General features: G+C 37.6%; 1 protein-coding gene and 1 long non-coding RNA gene across 4 annotated transcripts; both read left to right on the top strand.

Annotated features, from left to right (window-relative positions):
- The first annotated feature begins 1,501 nt into the window (after positions 1 to 1,501).
- LOC145660105 (uncharacterized) lies at positions 1,502 to 3,991 on the top strand. Its single transcript, XR_014126259.1, has 2 exons — positions 1,502 to 1,668; positions 2,822 to 3,991. It is a non-coding gene; the product is annotated as an uncharacterized LOC145660105 (long non-coding RNA).
- An 11,140-nt stretch (positions 3,992 to 15,131) lies between these two features.
- Positions 15,132 to 20,899, top strand: mtrf1l (mitochondrial translational release factor 1-like). Of its 3 annotated transcripts, XM_081725146.1 has the most exons (8): positions 15,132 to 15,701; positions 15,848 to 15,927; positions 16,084 to 16,267; positions 16,378 to 16,541; positions 17,590 to 17,707; positions 18,028 to 18,055; positions 19,367 to 19,503; positions 19,919 to 20,057. In XM_081725146.1, exons 1-7 carry the CDS (start codon positions 15,254 to 15,256, stop codon positions 19,476 to 19,478), a joined length of 1,134 nt encoding a protein of 377 aa, XP_081581272.1. In that variant the 5' UTR covers positions 15,132 to 15,253; the 3' UTR covers positions 19,479 to 19,503; positions 19,919 to 20,057. The 3 variants fall into 3 exon arrangements, with proteins under 3 accessions (XP_081581272.1, XP_081581273.1, XP_026884216.2); XM_027028415.3 differs by lacking the exon at positions 18,028 to 18,055 and having other exon boundaries at positions 15,134 to 15,701; positions 19,919 to 20,899; XM_081725147.1 differs by lacking the exons at positions 15,848 to 15,927; positions 16,084 to 16,267; positions 18,028 to 18,055 and having other exon boundaries at positions 19,919 to 20,899.
- Positions 20,900 to 21,316: the final 417 nt, after the last annotated feature.

Consider the following 21,316-nt stretch of genomic DNA (forward strand, 5'->3'; position numbering starts at 1 on the left):
GAAAGAGGTAATCCTTCTAAACCTTCATCCTGTCACATGCTCTATGCACATGAACCCTCCATTGTTCTCATTTCATGATTACTTGAGTCACACCAGCCAAATACAATAAGAGGAAACTTCCATGTTCAGCCATCTCCTTTTGAACCGTACACTCAGTGCATGTGGTGGATTTTCAGACAATTGAGTTTTCCACATTTTGGTACATTTCAGATTCATCTTAAAGTCCCTTTCCTGTCATCAAAGATAGAAATCTCCAATGCCCTAAAAGATTCAAGATTCTTTATTGTCATTCCTCAGCACACAGGTGTACAAAAGTGGACTCTGGCTCAGTAGTGCTGTGTAAGCATGTAATAAGAGTTCTGTAATTAAATATGTAACTTAAACAGAAGAAATGTGCCAAATATAATATAGGTACAAATTAGACAAGCATTTAAACCTAAGGAAACAGAAATAAACATAAGAAATTAAAGCTGTAATGGACTGTTGGCAAGAAGTGAAAAAAAGAGCTGGATGCAGACACGAGTCTAATGTTTTTTAATTGAAACACGATACAACAAACATGAGAAGAAGCACAGCAGACTATAACCGACATCATACATGTTCAACAAAGGGGTATATGAATATACATTGATTAAGGCAGAGAACAAGGCACAGGTGAAATGGGGAACACTGCTAACAAGGGGGATGACCTCATTTCTGGTTCCGAACAATAATTGTTTGCTGTCTCTGTCACGATTAGTCCTTCCCATCTTCCGTATTCCATGTTTTCCCTGTCTTTTTTATTTTAGTTCCATTCGGTAGTTTCATTTTCTCCACCCCTCGTTTGATTTTCCACACCTGTCCCTCGTTTAGTTCATGTATTTAAACCCTGCCCTGTGCTCTTGGTCTTGGCTATTCATTGCAAGTTTATTTGAATCTGTGCGTTTATGTGTTTAGTGAATGTTTTTAAAAGCCCGTCTCTGTATACCTGTAAGATTGTACTACGTGTATCCTAGCCTCCGTGTTTCTTAGCCCTGAGTTTTCCATAGTTTTTGTTATAGCCTGATTCCCCTGTTTGCCTTTGTGTGTTTTTGTTTTGGTCATGTATGCACATACTCTCTGTGGTGGCTCTATGACCATGGAATGCTACAATGACTCTGATTTTGGATTTGCCCATAATAAATCTCGTTCTTCTTCATACGTGTCTGCCTCCTCACTGCTCCCTGTTACAGTCTCATTACTTGCTTATTATATATCAGTATCTTATTTTTTCTATTTTAAATTTAGCCTTTTCCTGTTGTTAATTGCTATTTTATTTTAATTTGTTGCAATGCACTCCGCATTACCCCTCTTTCCCCTAGATTAACCTTTCTTTCCCTCCATCTGAAACATTGAGGAAATGGTATCTGCCAAAGAATGCACACTTCACCAGCCAGACTTGACCCTGGACACTGACACACCATATTTCCATGTCAATATAATCCCCTCACTTGCTGTGCTGTGATGTCATTATGTTGTCCAGTGTCGAGGTGGATGGGTTCACATTTTTGAGTCTTGGTACCTCTTGAGGTCTCTTCCTCTGAGCCAGGGAGTTTTTCTTTATGCTGTTGCCTTTGGCTTGCTCTACTGGGGCTTGGACCTGGATATATGTAAAGCTTGCAAGTGTTGCAACATGTGGGGGAAAAGAAGGTAAACACATACACACAGTGACATACAAACAGAAAAGAAACCAAAACACTAAACCACATGTACAAAAATAATGTGGATGAGGGAGTTGAGGAGGGGAGCATGACAATAATGTAATACTATATCAATATTGAGCAACTTGACATGTGTTATTGTAATCTTAATTAATGTGCAAATACAGCTGAGAATGTGAAAATAAGTTGAGTAGTAGTATTGGATCAGGTTGTGGTGTTTGCAAGGCAGATAGCTTGTGGAACAAGTTCTGCCTTATGCTCATTTACGGTTGTCCTCGTTACTTTCTGTTTACTCCGGTAGCATGTTATTTTACCCTTAGTGTTACCCCTTTGCCTCTGTTTGTTTTACACTTCATGTTCGTGTTTCCTCATATAACAAACCACCTCCTGCAATTGCGTTCTACCTCTGCCTGTTCCTGGTGGAATCATAGCAGAGTAACCAACTATAAAACAAACAGAGGCAAAAGGTGTAACACTAAGGGTAAAATAACACACTACCAGAGTAAACAGAAAGTAATGACGACAACCGTAAATGGGCATAAGGCAGAACTGACAGAAGGACATAACACAATAACCAACAACCAGAAGACAAAACAAAACGGCTTAAATAAGCAAGACAGACGCCAAACAGACACAGGCGAACATGAGAAGAGCGGAAACTTAAACAAGGAGTGGAATAGAGGAACAGACGGGGAAGGAGAAAACGAAACTAAGGCATGGAACCAGGGAGTGCAGTAAGACAGGGAAACCGTGACATCATGCACGTGAGGAGGGTGGCCATTTGTGACATCAATTAAAAGTTAATACTCTCATAGAAAATCTCACTGCCAGGTTAATAAATATAATTGATGTGCTGGTGTCTGAAAAAACAGAAAATCTATGACAGGCAAAAGTCCACAGGGAGAAGAACAAAAACATCGAACTGCCTTAAAAGGCAGGCAGAAAAGCTAAAAAGCCTCGATTGACTAGCCTTCAGATTGACTTTGAAATAAATAAAGCCCCAGGATTATAACACATACATTTTGGATGTCATTAATAAAAACATTAATAATTCCTGTGCTCTCTTTTCCATCGTTGACCGATTAACAAGGCCTCCTACATCTCTCAGTCAATAAATGCAATGTATTTCCACTTTTTTTCAGAGGCAAAGTATTAAACATCAGGCAAGCCAAAGTGATCTGGGTGTGTCTCGCATTACTCCAGTAATGATGCCCTCCCTCTGCTGTTAGCCTCCGGCCTATCCCATATTAGCTATACCACCTGGGACTTGTGTCACTGATTGTCCTGATTTAAGCCTGTTGAGTTTCCTTGACCATTTGTCGGTCAATTTCTAACCTCCTGTTTATAAGCAATGTTATTGAAATGGGTACGCTCACTCATCTTATTAAATTCTTAAGTGCAAATAGATGCTTTGCTAAAGTCCAATCAGGATTCAGGATATATTTTTAAAATACTGTTACTTGTATTCAAATCACAAAATAGCTCCTACGTACACTCTGATATGCTGGAAAAATTCAAGCCTAATAGGACCCTTTAGAGCAGTATTATTCAGCCATCATGTTGTGAAATACACACAGAGTATAACCATTTTCAAAAACAAACTGAAAACATCTGTTCTCCTGTATCATACAGACCACTTAAGCCACTACCCTGCTATTGAACAGCTGTTCCACTGCCTTGATTTTATGCACTTTATATATGTTATTATTCATATTTTTATTCTATTTTTTCACTATTTTATTTATTTCAATTTACTGAATTTTATTTAATTCTATTTTAACATTATCATTATTAATGTCATTATATTATTGTTCTATTTTATTTTTTTCTCTTTTAATTCCTTTTTTATATGTCATTATATAATTAGCCTTTATGTCACATTTCGCCCCCGCCTAGCATCCCCGTCGCTACAGTTTCCCTGTCTTGTGTCTTTGTTTTGCGTTACTTCATTGTTGTGGTTCAGTTCCTTAGTTTCGGTTTATTTGTATCACCTGTCTCTTGTTTAATGCTCGTTAAACCATGTATTTAAGCCCTGTGTTAGTTAAGTCTTGTTGCTGGTTATTGTGAATCCATGTCACTGTAGTGTTCGCTGTTCATGTTTGTCAGTGCAAACCTCTAAGTCTTTTCCTCTGCTTGTTTAAGTTGTGTTTCTTTTTGTAGCCTGCTTTCCTTTTTCTGTTACCATGTGTTTTGTTTCCTTTTTGTTGATCATGTATTCTCAGACTCTGTGTATTGTTTCTATGACCGGACTGTTTATTTCCGCTTATGAATACGACTCTGGATTTGCCCATAATAAATCTCACTCTCTTCTGTGTATGCGTCCGCCTCCTAACCGCTCATCGTTACATTTTATTTAGATCAATTTCATTTTATTTAAATACATTGTAATGTAAATTTTTCTTTAAATTATTTTGGGGAAGAAAACTTTCCCAAGGTGATGGATCTCGGAATGCATTAAGCTTTATTACTTTAATTTCTTATGCTTATGTAAAGCACTTTGAATTACCTGTGTGTACAAAAGTTCTACACAAATAAACTTGCCTTGCCCGGCCTTGCTAGAAATACTCTCTTGGGTCCAAGTCCAGAATCTGGGTGACCACTCAGGACGTCCACAGAATTTTGCCAAAGATAATCTTTGGCTTTTGTTCTTTGTCATATTGACTCTAGAGATGATATTAATACTAGCCAATTACTTCAATCTTTGTTTTATAAGACCAGCAATCTTTCTTTTCGGGGTCTGAGAGTTGCTCAAGTGCCTATTGTCAAACTCCACATGAACTTTAGCATGCCTTTAGGGAAGAATGGCTTCCATCTGGCCACTCTACCACAAAGGCCTAATTGGTGGATTGCTACACTGATGGTTAGCATTCTGTAATTTTCACAAACAAACTCTGTATCTCATAGTGACCATTAGGTTCTTGGTTACCTCTGACCAAGGCTTTTGTCCCTGATTACTCACAAACCTGTCTTGCAGGTCTACAGACAATTCTCTCAACCTCATGGCCCGATTTCCATTGTGACATACACCATCAACTGTAAGACCTCATATAGACAGCTGTGTGCATTTTATAATTATGGCCAATCAATTAAATTAGGCACAAGTGAAGTTTCAAGGACGATTTATAAAAGTAGAATGCACCACAGCAAGACTGAGTGTCATAAAATGTCTGATTACTTAAGAAAATGCAAGATTTTTATCTTTTTTTTTTTTTTAAATGTACAAAAACATCCAAAAACCAATTTTCACTAACTCATTGGGCAATATTGAATGTAGATTGATAAGGGAAAAAAATGTTGAATTTGTGTGAGGATGAGCCTGAAAAATACCAAAATATGAAAATCAGTTTGAAAAGCTTGAAAACATCAATTTCAAGCTTCAATTACAGTCAATCAGGCAATGCTGGTTCACTGCTTACAGTATGATTTCAATACAGGCCAGGATATATATATATCGTTGGACTGCCTTTAACTTTGATGATGGCACGCATTCACTGTGGCATCCTTTCCACAAGCTTCTGCAATGTCACAAGATTCATTTATGTCCAGAGTTCGATTCATTTTTCCCCAAGATCTTGTATTGATGATCGGAGATTTAGACCACTGCACAAAGTCTTCTCCAGCACATCCCAAAGATTCTTAATGGGGTTCAGGTCTGGACTCTGTGGTGGCCAATCCATGTGTGAAGATGATGTCTCATGCTCCCTGAACCACTCTTTCACAGTTTGAGCCCGATGAATCCTGGCATTGTTATCTTGGAATATGCCCGTGCCGTCAGGGAAGAAAAAATCTATTGATGGAATAACCTGGTCGTTCAGTATATTCAGGTAGTCAGTTGACCTCATTCTTTGGGCACATAACGTTGCTGAACCTAGACCTGACCAACTGCAGCAACACAGATCATAACACTGCCCCTACAGGCTTGTAGGCACTAGGCATGATGGGTGCATCACTTCAGCTGCCTCTCTTCTTACCCTGATGCGCCCATCACTCTGGAAAAGGGTAAATCTGGACTCATCAGACCACATGACCTTCCATTGTTCCAGAGTCCAATCTTTATGCTCCCTAGCAAATTGAAGCCATTTTTGCTGGTTAGCCTCACTGACAAGTGGTTTTCTTCAGGCTACACAGCTGTTTAGTCACAATCCCTTGAGTTTCCTTCACATTGTGCGTGTGAAAATGCTCTTGCTTTCACTATTAAACATGAGTTCTACTGTTGTTTTTCTACGATTTGATTTCACCACACGTTTAAGTGATCGCCGATCATGGTCATTCAAGATTTTTTTCCCACCACATTCCTTCCTCGAAGATATTTCCCCACTGTCCTTCCACTTTTAAATAGTACAGTTCTTAACCCGATTTTAGTAGTTTCAGCAATCTCCTTAGATGTTTGCTCTGCTTGATGCATGCCAATAATTTGACCCTTCTGAAGATTAACAACTTCCTTCAAGGTCAGGTCCTTTACTAGAGGCCTGTTCCCAAGATTGCACTCTTCTGGATGGAGATCTCAGATGTTGTTCCTGGGATCTGCTAGAGACATTTTCCTAGTTTGGGGGTCACAACCCCTAGTGCTCCAATTACTACTGGAACGACTGTTGCCTTCACCTTCTACATGTTTTCCAGCTCTTCTCTCAGCCCTTGATATTTTTCAAGCTTTTTGTGTACCTTGTTCTTGATGTTGTTATTGCTTGGGATTGCTACATCTATCACTATGGTCCTCTTCAGCTGTTTATCCACCTCTACTATATGTGGTTGATTAGCCATTACCATTTTGCTTGTCTGTATCTGAAAGTCCTACAGGATACTACAGGACAAATGCCATTCTTTGGGTGATACAAAGAATAACAAAGAATACAAATCTGGGGGGTGATTTCTTTGGGGTGTATCCCACTTTGACCTTGGAACTTCCAGCATCAACTTGGCACAGATCGGTACGATGACAGCTACTAAATTATGGCATTCCATGTAGACTCTGCCTGCTAGCATCTTGCACCCCTGGATTGTTTCAGGAGTATGTTTGCACAGCCTGCATCTGCACCTGGTGTGGCAGATCCCAGCCTCTACTGATCTGTTATTCAGAGCTTGTAACTGTGCTGCTGTGATTAGTGTAGCCATGCTGTCTTTCAATCCAGCACTTTTCAGCCATTGGTAAGATTTTTCCATATCAGTCACTTCCACTATTTTCCCGTGGTACATACCATGCAGAGGTTTATTGTCTCATGATGATTCCTGCTCCTCCTCATTCTCATTCACCTTGGGTTACTGCTGTCTGAGGTACTCACTTCATCACTTGTGGGATCTGGAGGTCCTACAGTATCTTGTTCCCTGTGGTTCCTAACATTTAGACTTGGGGGTGTCCAGCTCATATGTCTTACATATGTTGTTGTATATGATGACTTCTACTTAGATAAGTGTCTCTATCAGCATTATTTTCTTGCCAGCACCTTGCATCCTGCTACTATCCACGTGATTCCCTCAGATGCTACATATACAAAGATCACTACAGTTTTTATTATCTCTACACCTTTTACTACAGTACACTGCACACACTCAAGAGTGTTCTTGTGGTCAGAAACTGAACACTGATGAATGGGTAGAAAATGGCTGACAAACTGATGAGGTCCACTTTATATTTTTGTTTTGAGAATTTTCTATTCTATTTCTGTTAAACTCTAATGTGTACTATCAGAAATGTGTATCAGAAATGTGTACTAAATAAATTAATAAAAGTAACTTAAACACTATGGTCTTTTCAGTGAATTGAATCATAAAAATCAACACTCCAGCTCTGCTCCATAGACTATTAGTGTATTTTACAGAAAAAAATGCTATCTTGTCATCACAGCCATCCCGCATGTTGCGGGAGGATGGTGCCCTGCCAGTTTGTTATCGTAAGCTGAGGGATGTGAACATCCCGCAGGGCCAAAAGTGCTCAGTGTTCCACGAGTGCTTTGTTGCTGCCACATTGCCCATCCAATAGTACAAGCAACAGATAATTTGAAAGACTCAGCGCACAGCTGCCTATAGGCTGTACATAGCCATTATGACATATCACATGTCTGATCCAGTACAGGTTAAAATGGAAGCTTAATGTGTATCCAGCAGAAATAGACTGTGGATTAAAATGGCAGTAACTGTGGGTCTGAAAGTCTAAATAAATAAAGTCTAAGTATATACATCTATAATACTAGAATCTATAAAGCATTTTTTTCAATAGATTAACATTGTTACCTCCTGGGATGTTGGCATCATAACAATTCACTCACCAAATTAAATTTAGCTACATTTAGTATGTCCTCACTGCAGGAAGCCTGTTTTTGGCATGAAATGCTTAGCCCTAAACATCATGAAAAACATATCAATGAGGTGAAAACCCCAAATAATATTTTATCGCTAGACATTCATTTACTTGAATAAAAGATGTTGATGCCAGGGGTTGTGTGATTGTCATTTCCCATAATCTTGGTGTTAAAGCACCAGGAAAGCAAAGGGAAAGCATAATGAATCACAACAAACTATGCAATGTCACACTGCCTACAGTCAAGACCAGGCGAGCCAAATGGGACCCTGCAGCTTCCTCAACAAGTTTATCCCCAGTCACTGCACCCCATGGTACTTACCATCACAGTCAGCTAGTGGAAGGCCGAGGTAGGAAATTCACAGATTGCCCCGCACACACGGTATATTCCTGCACAATGCATACAGTGTCCTTGTCCAAGTGTCTAATGTTGTTCTGAAGGCCAAAGTGATAAATGTGTCTAGTAAACTGGCAATTCAGTTTATTATCTTAAAAGACAGGAATGAGTTTAAGAATACGTATTTTGCATGGAGAAAAGAGAATTTATAATCTTCTGCTTAAGATTAACTAGTCCAACCTAAACATTTATAAAACATTTCAAAAATCAATTTGTGGCTTGTGTAGATTTCAATGAACAGCAAATATTAATAATTCAATAATTATATCAAATATATAATTATCCACATTTCACTCAACTGAAGGTAATTACTAGGATTACTTACAACTCGGTTGTTGAAAGAGATTTTTCTTATATAGCTCCTAACTATAGGAATATTAGTGATGCAAGCACTACAATGTTTTTTTTAAATCCAGAATAAAGACTTACTTGTTTAGATTGGCCTATACATCATATTGAGTCTTTTATTTAATTTCATTTTAATTTAAATTTCATGATTTGTAGTTGTTATTTCGATAATGTAATTTATTTTTGACCCAAAATGAAATGTGCTATGTAAATACTAGATCTTAAATAGACCAAATTCAAAGAAAGTAAAATATCATACTGTTGAATCTTTCATGTAAGTTTACCAGTGTTGATCATGAAACTTTGAAGTAACATGATACTCTTGTAAGATACATGTAAGATTTTTCTTAAAGTGTAAACAGCTAACAATTACATCCTGTCACTTTAAACATAATGCATAATTTAATTAAGCCACTCAGCTTTGAATTTCTTAGAATCTGCCCATCAGAAGACTATTTTCAGAGCGTAAATCCGCCTATGAATGGTCTTATTATCTTTACAGTGGCTTCATTAAACCAGAGCTAGCTGCGCACTATAATGGAAATGCATTCCACTCCCTTTAGGAAATGTTCTGCAAGGCTTCAATGTTCTTTTGCCCACACACAAAAGCAGATATTCATTTGAATGCATATTTCCTCCTCCTTTATTTTCAGGCCTTGGGTGCGCAACAGCCTATTTATGTGATGCCAGCATGTAGTGTTTTTAGGAAGCAGCAGAGTGTGTAGTGAATGAGGTTAATGCAGATTAAAGACCAAAAAGACAGGTGTCTATCCTCAGATTTTCATGTTACTCATCTAAATGTAATTCAGACATAACTTGTTCAAATTAAAAAATAAACTTTAAATTAAAAAATTCTTGAACTAAATCCTCACATAATTTACAGAATTTATGGACATAATTTATCATTTCAAGTTGCATTGACTCTGTGCTGTAACAACATTGGCTGCACCAGGATTAAGTGACACCATGAGAATGTCTAGAATGTCTCAGCTGGAATGCAAGTATACGCAGGTAGATAAATGGTGAAATGAAGTGAATTTAGAGAATGTGTCACTGTATTTCTCTGTTTTAGTCATGGAGACAGGACTTTACCTATGGTTTCTATATATTTCTACAAATATCTGTAAATTTGGCAATTAGTGGTGTCACTTGAAGTCAAACATGTGAAATCAAAAACTGTGGTGCCCACTCCCAACCGCAATACTGGCAGAAAATGTCCTATTGTAGTATAAGGTGTTAGTTGTACTAAGCATGAACCTTTGTTGTAATCAGAATCAAGTAAACCAAGTATGTTATACAAGGAATACATAAAAGGAATTTGTCCCATATAACTCATGTTACTTGTGAGTATTTCGGAAAGTGGCATGTGGTAACTCAAACTATGATGTTAGAAATACTCCTTCACAAAAAGAAACATGGATTTCTGAGGCTCTGTTTAACCCATTTGAAACATTCCTACCGTTTTTACTTCCAAACACTGTTAACATTCTGCTTTAAGGCAGGTTTAAGCATAAAAACGTTCTGGCACTGACAAATGGAGAAAAGGCATGAAGCGAAAGAAGAATTGTACAGCAGAGACCTGCCCATTTTTCCTTTGAAGATTTCCTGTGCGGGCTATGGTTATGTCTCTTGTTCATTACATTTAAGCTTTTCAAATAAGGATCTTAAGTCAACAGTTAAGCTGCCTGACACAGAAAAAGCTTTCTTCTGTGTAGTAAAATGTCCAAGTATCGTTTAATGTCCAAGTAAGGAATTAATGACATCTGATTTATTCATTCTCTGTTGGATGGACAGAATTTTCAGATTGATTTGACATCACCACTGAAATATCAGTGAACAATTTTGTATTAGGGCGGGCATGTAAAACACGACAATAAGACTCTCTCCGAGTTCTGTTTGACCTTCCCCGTGCTACGTGCTACAGGAACATGCCACCACTAGTCCCACGTGTTAATCTTAGGAATGAAGTTGATATCACCCTGAGTAATATGTAGTCTGTAAGCACCGATTACAGAGGATGAACACTACGACTTCATAAATGACACGTAGAACTGCTAAATACATACAGTCGTGAGCAGCATCTTTTAAGGCAAATCCAAGTCTAAGGTCATAATGCCAGAAGAAAGAGAAACACCCCAAAACCATAAAACAATCAGGATGCAAAGTAAGAGATACACAGGGATAGACATATAGGTAAAACAGTAAACAAATGCAATAGTCAGGTACAAAAGTGAAGAACAGAACAATTGTTACACATGCAGAGTAGGGGTTAGGGGGGAATCATGACAGGTGAACACAATGAAGGGTGGAGATATGAAACATACAAGACAAGGTAGGGACTAAACTAAAACAACAAAATTTAAAAAAAGCATTGCTCCTAGTGCCATGGGAAACACAACACCAAACAGGGAAAACCGTGATATAACCCCTCACCCTTTATGCACAGCAATGGAGCACAGTATGGCAAACAAGGGCCCCCTAGAGCAGAAAGGGGGCAGTTAACAGGAACACCAGAGGCAGGCGTCACACTGGGCCCAGGGCAGGACCTGGTACCGCCAGGCAAGCAACACAGGCAGAGAGAGGATCAAGGTCCTGGTCTGGAGCAGGAACAGAAACAGGAATGGTAACTGGAACAGGAGCCGAAACAGAAACATGGTCCATGAAGGGGACCAGAGGCTGTGCAAAGTCAGCAGACAAATTCAGAAGAATGCAGGGGACAGGTCATGAAATGACACCAGAGGTTTTAGAAAGGTGGCAGACAGGTCTGGGAGAGCAGAACATGCTAAGAGCTGCATCCTTTTCAGTGTAGGTTATGACCAAAAACACAAGACAGAAAGGCAACTATTTGGCATTCCTTGGTAAAAAAAAAAACAAAAAAGGATATGAAAAGAAATCTTACTGAAAATATGACAGAAGTCAAAATTATGATATTATGATAATGTTCAAATATGAATATAAAAATATTATAAATTGTATTTTCCCATTTAAAAACGGATGTCACAATTATTGGAAACTCTGTATTTTGGTAGTCTGTGCACTCTTCCTTTGCACTTACAATGTTGCATGTGGTGGGAGAACATGTAGGGACCTGAGTTTGTTCTTCCATGTAAAATATCTCTAGATCCTTCAGTGCTTGGTCATCACTTGTGAAGCCAAAAAAGGGTTTAAGTTGGGGGAAGTGATGATTAACCCTTTTTTGTGTTCTCAGATTTGGAGGTATGCTTTTAACAACTGTCAAACCATAATCTAGTCTTAGCCATTTCACAGAGACAACAAGCTTTTAATCTAAAAACGCCTAATGGAGACCATGGTTACTGCCATGTGTGCTAACATGCCGCTGGACCTTTGGAAGAAAAAAAGCCTCACAGTGGGGAGGTTCTTTTCTGTGTATCCTTGACTTTTGTATATCTAAAAATGTCCATGCCATTGACCTTGGAGTAGGTTTTTGCTATTGTGATCATCCTTTTCTTTTGGCTTCTCTTTTAGGCGGATTAGGAAGAGTCCAGCCATGCTTTGTAAAACCTGAATACAATACATGCCAATTTATGATGTGTGCCTTTTTTTGCGGGGGTGGGTGGGGGGGTGGCTTGTATTTTACAAATTTTTGTATGAATAATTTTAACCCAATGACAGTTTGTACTACTTTCATACTTTCAGTGTAAGATCATGCTGATTAACAAAGACACTCTTTCAAAAACATTCTTTGTGATATTTTTTTGTTCTTCTTTACCAATAATGACAATTCTGGAGGGCACATGACACACACACACAAAAAAAAGAATGGTTCATTCATAGCTCTGTGGAAGAACGTTTTTCTTTCCCATGAGAGCCTAACTGCAAACATCTCAGCATTTCAACCAGGTGTTTGGCTTCTACTGCTCCTGAATGGGTTCTGTGGTCTAACAGGGTATTTTTCTTATTTTCTGAGCAAAGGGCAAGTAAACAAACTTTGTTAGTCAAAGATTTCTGATAGTCAAATATGTTATTAGTAAAAAAAAGGGGGCTCGCAGAATAATGCTTAATGGATTGATGGCTCCAAGCAAATTATTTGAATCAGACAATATCACCCACTATGTTCTTAAGAGGCTACATTTTCATTTTGATTGTACTGAAAGTGCCTTCACTAAAGGAATGTATTATTTATTAGAAATGATGACTCAGTGGTTAATGGTTAAAGGTTAATGACTCCACACTAACCATGAGAATGATAAGACATGGTCATAATCCTTTCAAAGATTAACTGTACAGACCCACAACTCCCTAGCATTAATTGCTTAATACATTAAATATAGAGTTAGGTGAAAAATCTCTGCTGAAAGCTCATGAGACAGAAAGAGAGAGAGATGATATTGATGAAGGTGTATGTCATAATGTCTAACACTTGCTTGTCCTAAAGAATGAAGTATAAGAGATTTGTTTGTCTTTTAGAACACAATACCAATGTCCAATTTAACATCTGCTTCCAGTTAAAAAACAAAAACTTAAAGTTATAAGTTGCAATTATTTAACTTTTCTTTTTTTAAGTGTACCAAAAGAGTACAGCATTGGCAGAACAATATTATCCAGACTTACCTCCAGAGCAAAAAAGTTCACTTGACATATAATTATCAGGCTATTAATATTTTGGATCTGGGACTATTGTGTAAAATCTATTACTTTAAATCTACCGAAGATAGAAAAAATAATAAATAAAAATGCAAATCACACATTAGAGTATGATCCTTTACTGCCATCTTCTTGATAAAAAGCAAACTACAATTTATGTTATTTTTAACTTCAGCAGAGGTATACAACACAAGTTCTAGAAGGGACACAACATTGAAAAATACTAAGCTCTGCAGTGCTGTCAATATCTCATACAGGACTCTTTAAGTCCTTTTGTCATAAAAAACATTCCATTACACACTAAAGCGAACAGAAATTACCTTGGGAATTATCAGTAAGATTCCATCTTCAGAATTGTATCTATCATTTTTAGAAAAAGTTGATCAAAAGGCATGAACGAATCTATGAAGTTGTAAATACCCATTCTCATTTATACATTTTAGTTAAGACCTGTTTTTAACAGATTGCATAAAGTAGGAAATAGATAAAAGGAATTCATGTAGCAAGGTTCTGTTACACTTACTAAAGGCTTTTGACAGATTATACGATACAATGATTTCAAAATTAAGAGTCAAAGTTTTTTCCAAGTACAACAATCACATGGTTGACATCTTTTATTTCTCTAGCAGGGTTCTGAAAGTTGAGATTATTTTCTAAAGTTTCTATTTTCTAAATTGGAGATTTATTTTCTAAAACCGAACCTGTGACTCAATGTTTCTGATATATATTATCTGATATATTTATTTTGTGTTTCTGATATATATTAATGATATAAGAGCTGCTTGTAGTAGTAATTTATTCCTTTATTATTGTTTCTGCACTACAGGTTTTAGACAGGAATATCACCTGTGTGCAGACACAGCCAGGTAAGGATCTATGAAAAGTAGGTGCATGGTTTTGGCAATAAGCTCTCTATATATGTAGGAAAAACAGAATCACTTTTATTTGTATCAAAACCTAAATTCTATAAAAGAACTGCATAGTTAATGGTATGTGTGGGGGATTGTAGTATTTCACCTAGAACCTCTGTTAAATGTCTTGACTGTCTTGTATAATAGCTTAAGTGGTGTAGGTATGGCTATGAAAGTGCTAGGAAAATTTAATGGACTAATATTCTTGCCAAACAGGCAGATTTCTTGGTTAGGGATTGTTTAAAGCTGCTGCCATCAAGTCTGATACTGCATCATTTGATTATGTCAATAATATCTGGATGATTAATTTGACAAAGCCACAGTTAAAGAAATTTTAGGTATGACAAAATCAACTGATTAGAGTGATTCTAGGGTTACATCCTTGGAGCCATGTAAGAAATGGTCTATTTCAGGAACTCATTTATTGGTGTATAGCAGCTCAACTCAGGCTAAATTTGATGCATAGAATAATTAATAAAAAGGCTCCTGTTTTTCCCATATTAATGAGAGAACTAAATCAAAAATATTTACTGTAACTGCTTTTAGTTTAATTGTTAGTTTTAGTAGACAAATAAAAAACTGATTACTTGAAAAAAACATAGGATAATACAACCATATGCTGAATTAATGCTTCTATTAAACTAAACTAACTAAATAACTAAACGCCGAAAACCTTCCCTTTCTGAAAACTAGTAAACAAACAAAAGAACAAGCGAATATGTTTATGTGTGTATTAGATAAGAAACATCTAAAAAAAAGATTTTTAAAAGTCTTACATAGTATAACATCTATAGAAGAATCAGCATACAGTATTTTCAAAGCAACCACCGATTTATTGTTCAGGTTTATAAAAACCTGACTTTTATTGTGCGGACCTTTATAATGAAATATAGCTGACATGGAAATAAAACAACGACCTTGGCTTCTGTCGGCAAGCATGGATGGCAAGTTATTGAAGGTTTGAACGGTATATTATACGTAATTTAAATGACAAGATATTCCTGTTTTTTGACTTGCTATGGCCGTCGCGAAATTGGGTCCTGTGTGTCAGCTACTCTGCTGGACTGTGCTAAAACAAATAAAGTACTCAAGACCGTTCAGGAAATCAGCGTCTAGTTTCATCTCCGGTGGTTTTGCAAATCACAACTGCACAATTACAAACCCGATTTTTTGCCAATTTTTAAGACATCAGCGAAACTTTCATAGTACAACTCCAGTAATGGTCACAAAGATTTTGACAGTGGACGAGATCTTTTCCATGAAATCCCTACATGACTACCTCAAGAGAGTAGAAACGGAATATGCTAACTGTTTGGAAGCAGTGAACGCTGCAGACATTCACACGGACGACGAGGAGTTAAGAACAAAAAGGACAAGAATGTCTTTTTTAGGACCGTTGATCCAAAAAATTAAAGATTTAGAAATAAAACGGAGGGAATTTGAGGAGACCGAGGAGTTACTGAAAGGTAAGGATTGATAGCCAAGTTACCCAGTTATTGCTGACTTAAACTGTCATGGTTCACGGTATTAGGTTACGTTTTAAGGCAGTTAACTACCTAACATGTCTAGCTAAGGTATACTGGCTAACTCGCTAACTCCCAGTTCTCTTCAGAGAATGACCCAGATCTGCGTGAACTTGTACAGAGAGAGCACGAGAATTGTCACGCAGCCATTCAAGAAATGAAACAAATAGTAGGTTCCTACATGCCATGTAATCAATCATTAGGTGTATATCAGCATGATTTAATGAAAGTCAAAATTGTGCAGATTAATTGTTATACAAAAAATGTATTTCTGTAGTATTTCAAATATTACAACAATCAGTACTCTGACTTTTAATGCTTGTAGATTCTCTCTCTCCTGATCCCTGAGGAGCAGTCAGACATGAGTGATCTGGTACTAGAGGTTACAGCTGGGGTTGGAGGTCAGGAAGCCATGCTTTTTACCGCTGAAATATTTGACATGTATCAGAACTTTGCTGCTTTCCATGGCTGGAACTTTGACATTCTGGAATTCATGCCAAGTGACATAGGTCAGTTTCAATTCTACCGAAAGTGTAACCCAAAAACAACTGGGACTATTTTGTGCTGGCTTGGGAAAATTATTTACAGATGATGTCTCATGTCTCTCATCCTTGCTCAGGTGGTGTAAGGCATGCCACAGCAAGCATCAGTGGCCCATTGAGCTATAAAAAGATGAAGTTTGAAGCAGGGGTCCATCGTGTTCAGAGGGTCCCAAAGACAGAGAAACAAGGACGCACACACACAAGCACGATGACAGTGGCAATACTACCACAGCCATCAGAGGTCCCAAAGATACTGGAGATATAAACTGTCAATTTTTTATACCTAGAAAAAATGTCTGAGGGAGTTTGTATTTCAGTTATGTTTACTTGTTTTTTATCTAACCGGCATGGTCAGTTTGAGGTTCAGTAATAAGCAACACCTTATAATAAGGTTTGATTATAGTACATCATAGTCAAAACATTTACAATAGACCTTATCTAAAGACATTCAAGCTCAATTTTTCAAAACTCCACACTTTCAGTTAACTATACATTTCTTTTGCAAAGTCAGTTAGGGCATCTACTTTGTTCATACCACCTGTGGGATTTAAAGGTCTGCATTTAAAGTTGCCGTTGATACCATGGGAAAATCCAAGGAACTCACCCAAGACCTTCAAGAACAAAAAATGGGGATCTCCATAAGTCCAGCTCCTCCTTAGGAGAAATTCTGAAACAACTTAAAGCATCACAAACTTCTGAGCAAACAGTTGTATGTAAATATAAACATCACACAGACTCTGAATTGTTCAGGAACAAGGCAGGAGTGAATTTCAAGGGCTGAACAGACTTTTCTCTGAGTGGTGCAACTGAACCCCAAGACAACTGCTTCATCTGTGGATACCGTATTGTATCCATAGATGAAACAGTTTGAGGCATCAGTTATCAATGTATCTATACCCACCATTTAGAGAGTCCTACGTTGAAATGCTGTGATGCTAGGAAAAAGTCCCTAATTCAAAACCAGCATAAAAAGCTAGACTGAAGTCCTGGTGATGACCTGCAAACAAAGATCTACCCTTTTGGTGGGGTGTTCTCTGGTCAGATAAAACAAAGATTAGTTTGGTCATAATAATGTAAGGAAAAAGGTTGAGGTTTTTAATCCAAAGCGCACCAAAACATCTTTTTGCAGGGGGGTGGCAGCATTATGTTGTGGGAGTATTTTGCTGAAAAAGGGACTGGTGCACATCATAAAAGAGGGAGATTATCTATAATTACTGAAGGAACACCTTAAACAACCTGAAAGTTACAGAAGAGTTTACTTATGTGATTATATTATATTGTATCCACAGATCTCTTTTACTATAAACTCTAAAGACCTAAGGATAGAGACAAAGCGAGCCAGTGGAGCTGGAGGACAACATGTTAACACGACTGATAGTGCTGTGAGGATTGTCCACTTACCAACAGGTAAAAAGGTCAACAGGGCATAGAAATATGCTCTTTTGTTAAAACCAGGGAATTCTAGTCAAATTTAAACTTGGTCACCCAAAACCAGTTGATAGTACCAGTCATGGCCAAATGTTTTGAGACTAGCACAAATTTTAGTTTTTACCAAGTTTGATGCTTCAGTTTTTATGGTGGCAATTTGCATTAACTCTAGATTGTGAAGAGTGATCAGATGACTTGCAATTTCTTGCCATGAAAACGAACTTAATCACAAAAATGACTGCATTTCAGCCCTCCCACAAAATGGCCTACTAACATTGTTTCAAATATCTTCTCATTAGCTCAGGAGAAAGGGTTAATGAGGACAAGGTAGGTGATATCACTCTGTCATGCTGATTAGAAGAGCAGACTGGTTGCTTTAAAAGGGTGGTGGTGCTTGAAGTTTTCTTCTGTTAACCATGGTTACCTTCAAGGAAATGTGCAGTCATCATTGCATTGCATCAAAGGGGCTTCATAGGCAAGGACATTGCTGCTAGTAGGAAAGCACCTAAACCAAACACTAATCAAATAATCAAGAGCTTGAAGAAGAGAGAGGTTCAGTTGAACTGAAGAAGGCTTCAGGGTGCCCAAGAAAGTTGAGCAAGCACCAGGATTGTCTCCTAAAGAGGATGCAACTGTAGGAGCAGGGTCACCACCAGTGCAGAGCTTGCTCAGGAATGGCAGAAGGCAGGTGTGAGTGCATGGCTTGGGTAGCAAAAAAGCCACTTCTCTGGAAGAAAAACATAAAGGACAGACTGACATTCTGCAGGAAGTGTAGGGATTGGATTGCAGAGGACTGGGGTAAAATTATTTTTCTCTGATGAAGCCCCCTTCAGACTGTTTAGGACATCTGGACAAATTATTGTCCACAGAAGAAAAGGTGAGCGTTACCATGAGTCCTGTGTCATGCCAACAGTGAAGCATCCTGAGAACATTCGTGTGTGTGGGGTTGCTTCTCATCGAATGGAGTGGGTTTGCTCAAACTTGCCTAAGAACACTGCCATGAATAAGGAATGGTATCAAAGCATCCTCCAAGTGCAATTTTTCACAATGATCCAGGAGCAATTTTGTGATGAACAATGCTTTTTCCAGAATGACAGTACCATGTCACAAGGCAAAAGTGATAACCAAGTGGCTTGGTGAATGAAACATTGAAATTTTGGCACCATGGCCAGGAAACTCCCTAGATCTCAATCCCACTGGGAGCCTGTGGTCAATCCTCAAAAAGAGGGTGGACAAACAAAAACACAGAAACTGATCAACTCCAATCATTGATTAGGCAAGAATGGGTTGCCATCAGTCAATATTTTGCCCAGAAGATGATATCCAGCATGCCAAGGTGAATTGCAGAAGTCTTAAAAAAGGGTCAACACTGTAAATATTAAGTCTTTGCTTGAACTGGATGTATTTGTCAATAAAAATTTATGAAATGCTTATAATTGTATTTCACTATACCACATAAATATTTGACAAAAGGATCTAAAAAACTGAGGCAGTAAACTTTGTGAAGGCCAAAAGTTGAGACTGACAAATTTTGGTTATGACTGTAAAGCCGTACACTTATTAACTCCTATCACCAGTGTGCTATAATAATTATGATAAGATTCCTAAGTTTGCAGTGTGGATATCTTGCAACTGCAGGCATGGTGTCAGAGTGTCAGCAGGAGCGTTCCCAGATCAAAAACAAAGAGAAGGCCATGAAAGTGCTGCGGGCCAAGATCTACAATGCAAAATTGGAGGAGGAGACCAGTAAGAGATATCAAACTCGCAAACTTCAGGTACACTGCTGATTTGTGGCTAAGAAATGATTGGAAAATGCAGCATATTTCTGGTTATCCAGATGTAGTTTAAATGTAATCAGGGGGAAACTCAATGTCAAACATATTTCAATTTAAAAAGCAATTTAGTTTCAGATTAAGTATAATCTGGGCATAACTGCATTTTGAATATTGTTCAATATATGTGTGGTCAATGTGTTGAACTTAACAATTTACAGTTGGTTGTATTTAATATATTGGGCATGTACTAAGACAGAAGTCCCCAATCCAGTCCTTAATATCCAGCCAGCCCATACTTTTGTTCTGTTCAGGCAACTCAGACCGTGGGCATCTAAAATAGGCTTGGAGGCCTGCAAAAACTGAATTTGTAACTGCTAATTACCTTGCTCTGATGTATTTTACCCTGTTGAAAAAGATTGGAACCAAAGGCAGATCAGAAAAAATCAGGACCTACAACTTCTCTCAGGACAGAGTCACTGACCATCGGATTGGGAAAACTCTGCATGATGTACATTGCTTTTTATCAGGGGAGGCGCTTCTGGATCAAATGAGTGTGTCTTTGCAGCAGTTTTCTGAACAAGAAGATCTCATAGACATTCTGGAGAACAAATGACTTGGATCAGAAATTTTATGTGACTGATTTAATGAATGCATTTTGTAATATGTAATGTATATGTAATGCTTAACTGATAGCAATCATGAGTTTTCTTTTGTTTTGACAACCGTGGTTTATGAAAAGTGAGACTTTGTCTTTAACAGATTCACAAAGAACAAATTATATACAAATTTAATTTGTTTAATTTAACCTGTATACTAATTTCTCCAGAAGACTGTTCACAACACTATAAATAATCAGATGTAATGGTGTGACAAGCTAGCTGCAGGTCATAGCCAGAAAACACCTGGAATTTTATCCTTAAGCCTACTTTGAGCTGTTTTGTGCTGTACACAAAGTAATTTATTCTGCTGAACACGTTACTGTACTGAGGCTAAAGTTAGTTCCTCCTACACCCCTTGGGTTTCTTAAGGGTACCCTGGCCCAGGCGTAGATGCTTAAAGTGCTTATGTGATTTAGACTAAGGTTTACCTTCCTGTTTATCAAACTACTGCTCACCCAAACCAAAAATACATTAATTTGATTCTTTATACACATGAAAAAGTCTGAATAAATTCTGAATCAATACCAATGTTTCACTGTATTAAGAAGTACTGTTCTTAATGGATTATTGTACTATGAGTACTGTACTATGCTGATATCTAGAGAGCCTTTATTATTCTTTCTGTATAAAATTATTTGCCAGGCCCTTGTGTTAGTGCCTGCTTTTTTTCATGGTCCCCTGAAAGAAATGTGCAGAACTAAAATAAACATAAAATGGCTTTATCAAATGGAAATGTTTCTCACATGTTAAATGGATTTTCTCATATAATTTCAAATGGTGACATTTGAAAGCACTAGATAATGGTTTATTTTTTAATGTTGTCTGTAACTATACAGTATACCCATCAGTGTATTTTTTAGATTAAGTAGTTTTATTATAGGGTAAGCATTCCAAAAAAATTGCCAGTATACCCAATCAGAGCTGTGCAAATGACAGACAGACTGATTTAATCTAGGAAATTAACCCATGGCCTGTACCCTATGGATTGTCTTTTTGATAGGGAGTCATTTGTCTTGGAAAAAGTTTGAAACCGCACTCAAGTAGTTTACACATTTTAAGTTGGAGTGTGAAATACCTTAGTAATGGGAGATAGCTTGCATGCAGCTACAACGCATACGTTATATAATAAATGTGTGCGTGTATATATAAGGATA

Source organism: Electrophorus electricus, chromosome 12 (genome assembly GCF_041902795.1).
Source record: "Electrophorus electricus isolate QZ-2024a chromosome 12, ASM4190279v1, whole genome shotgun sequence".
Classification (NCBI taxonomy): domain Eukaryota; kingdom Metazoa; phylum Chordata; class Actinopteri; order Gymnotiformes; family Gymnotidae; genus Electrophorus; species Electrophorus electricus.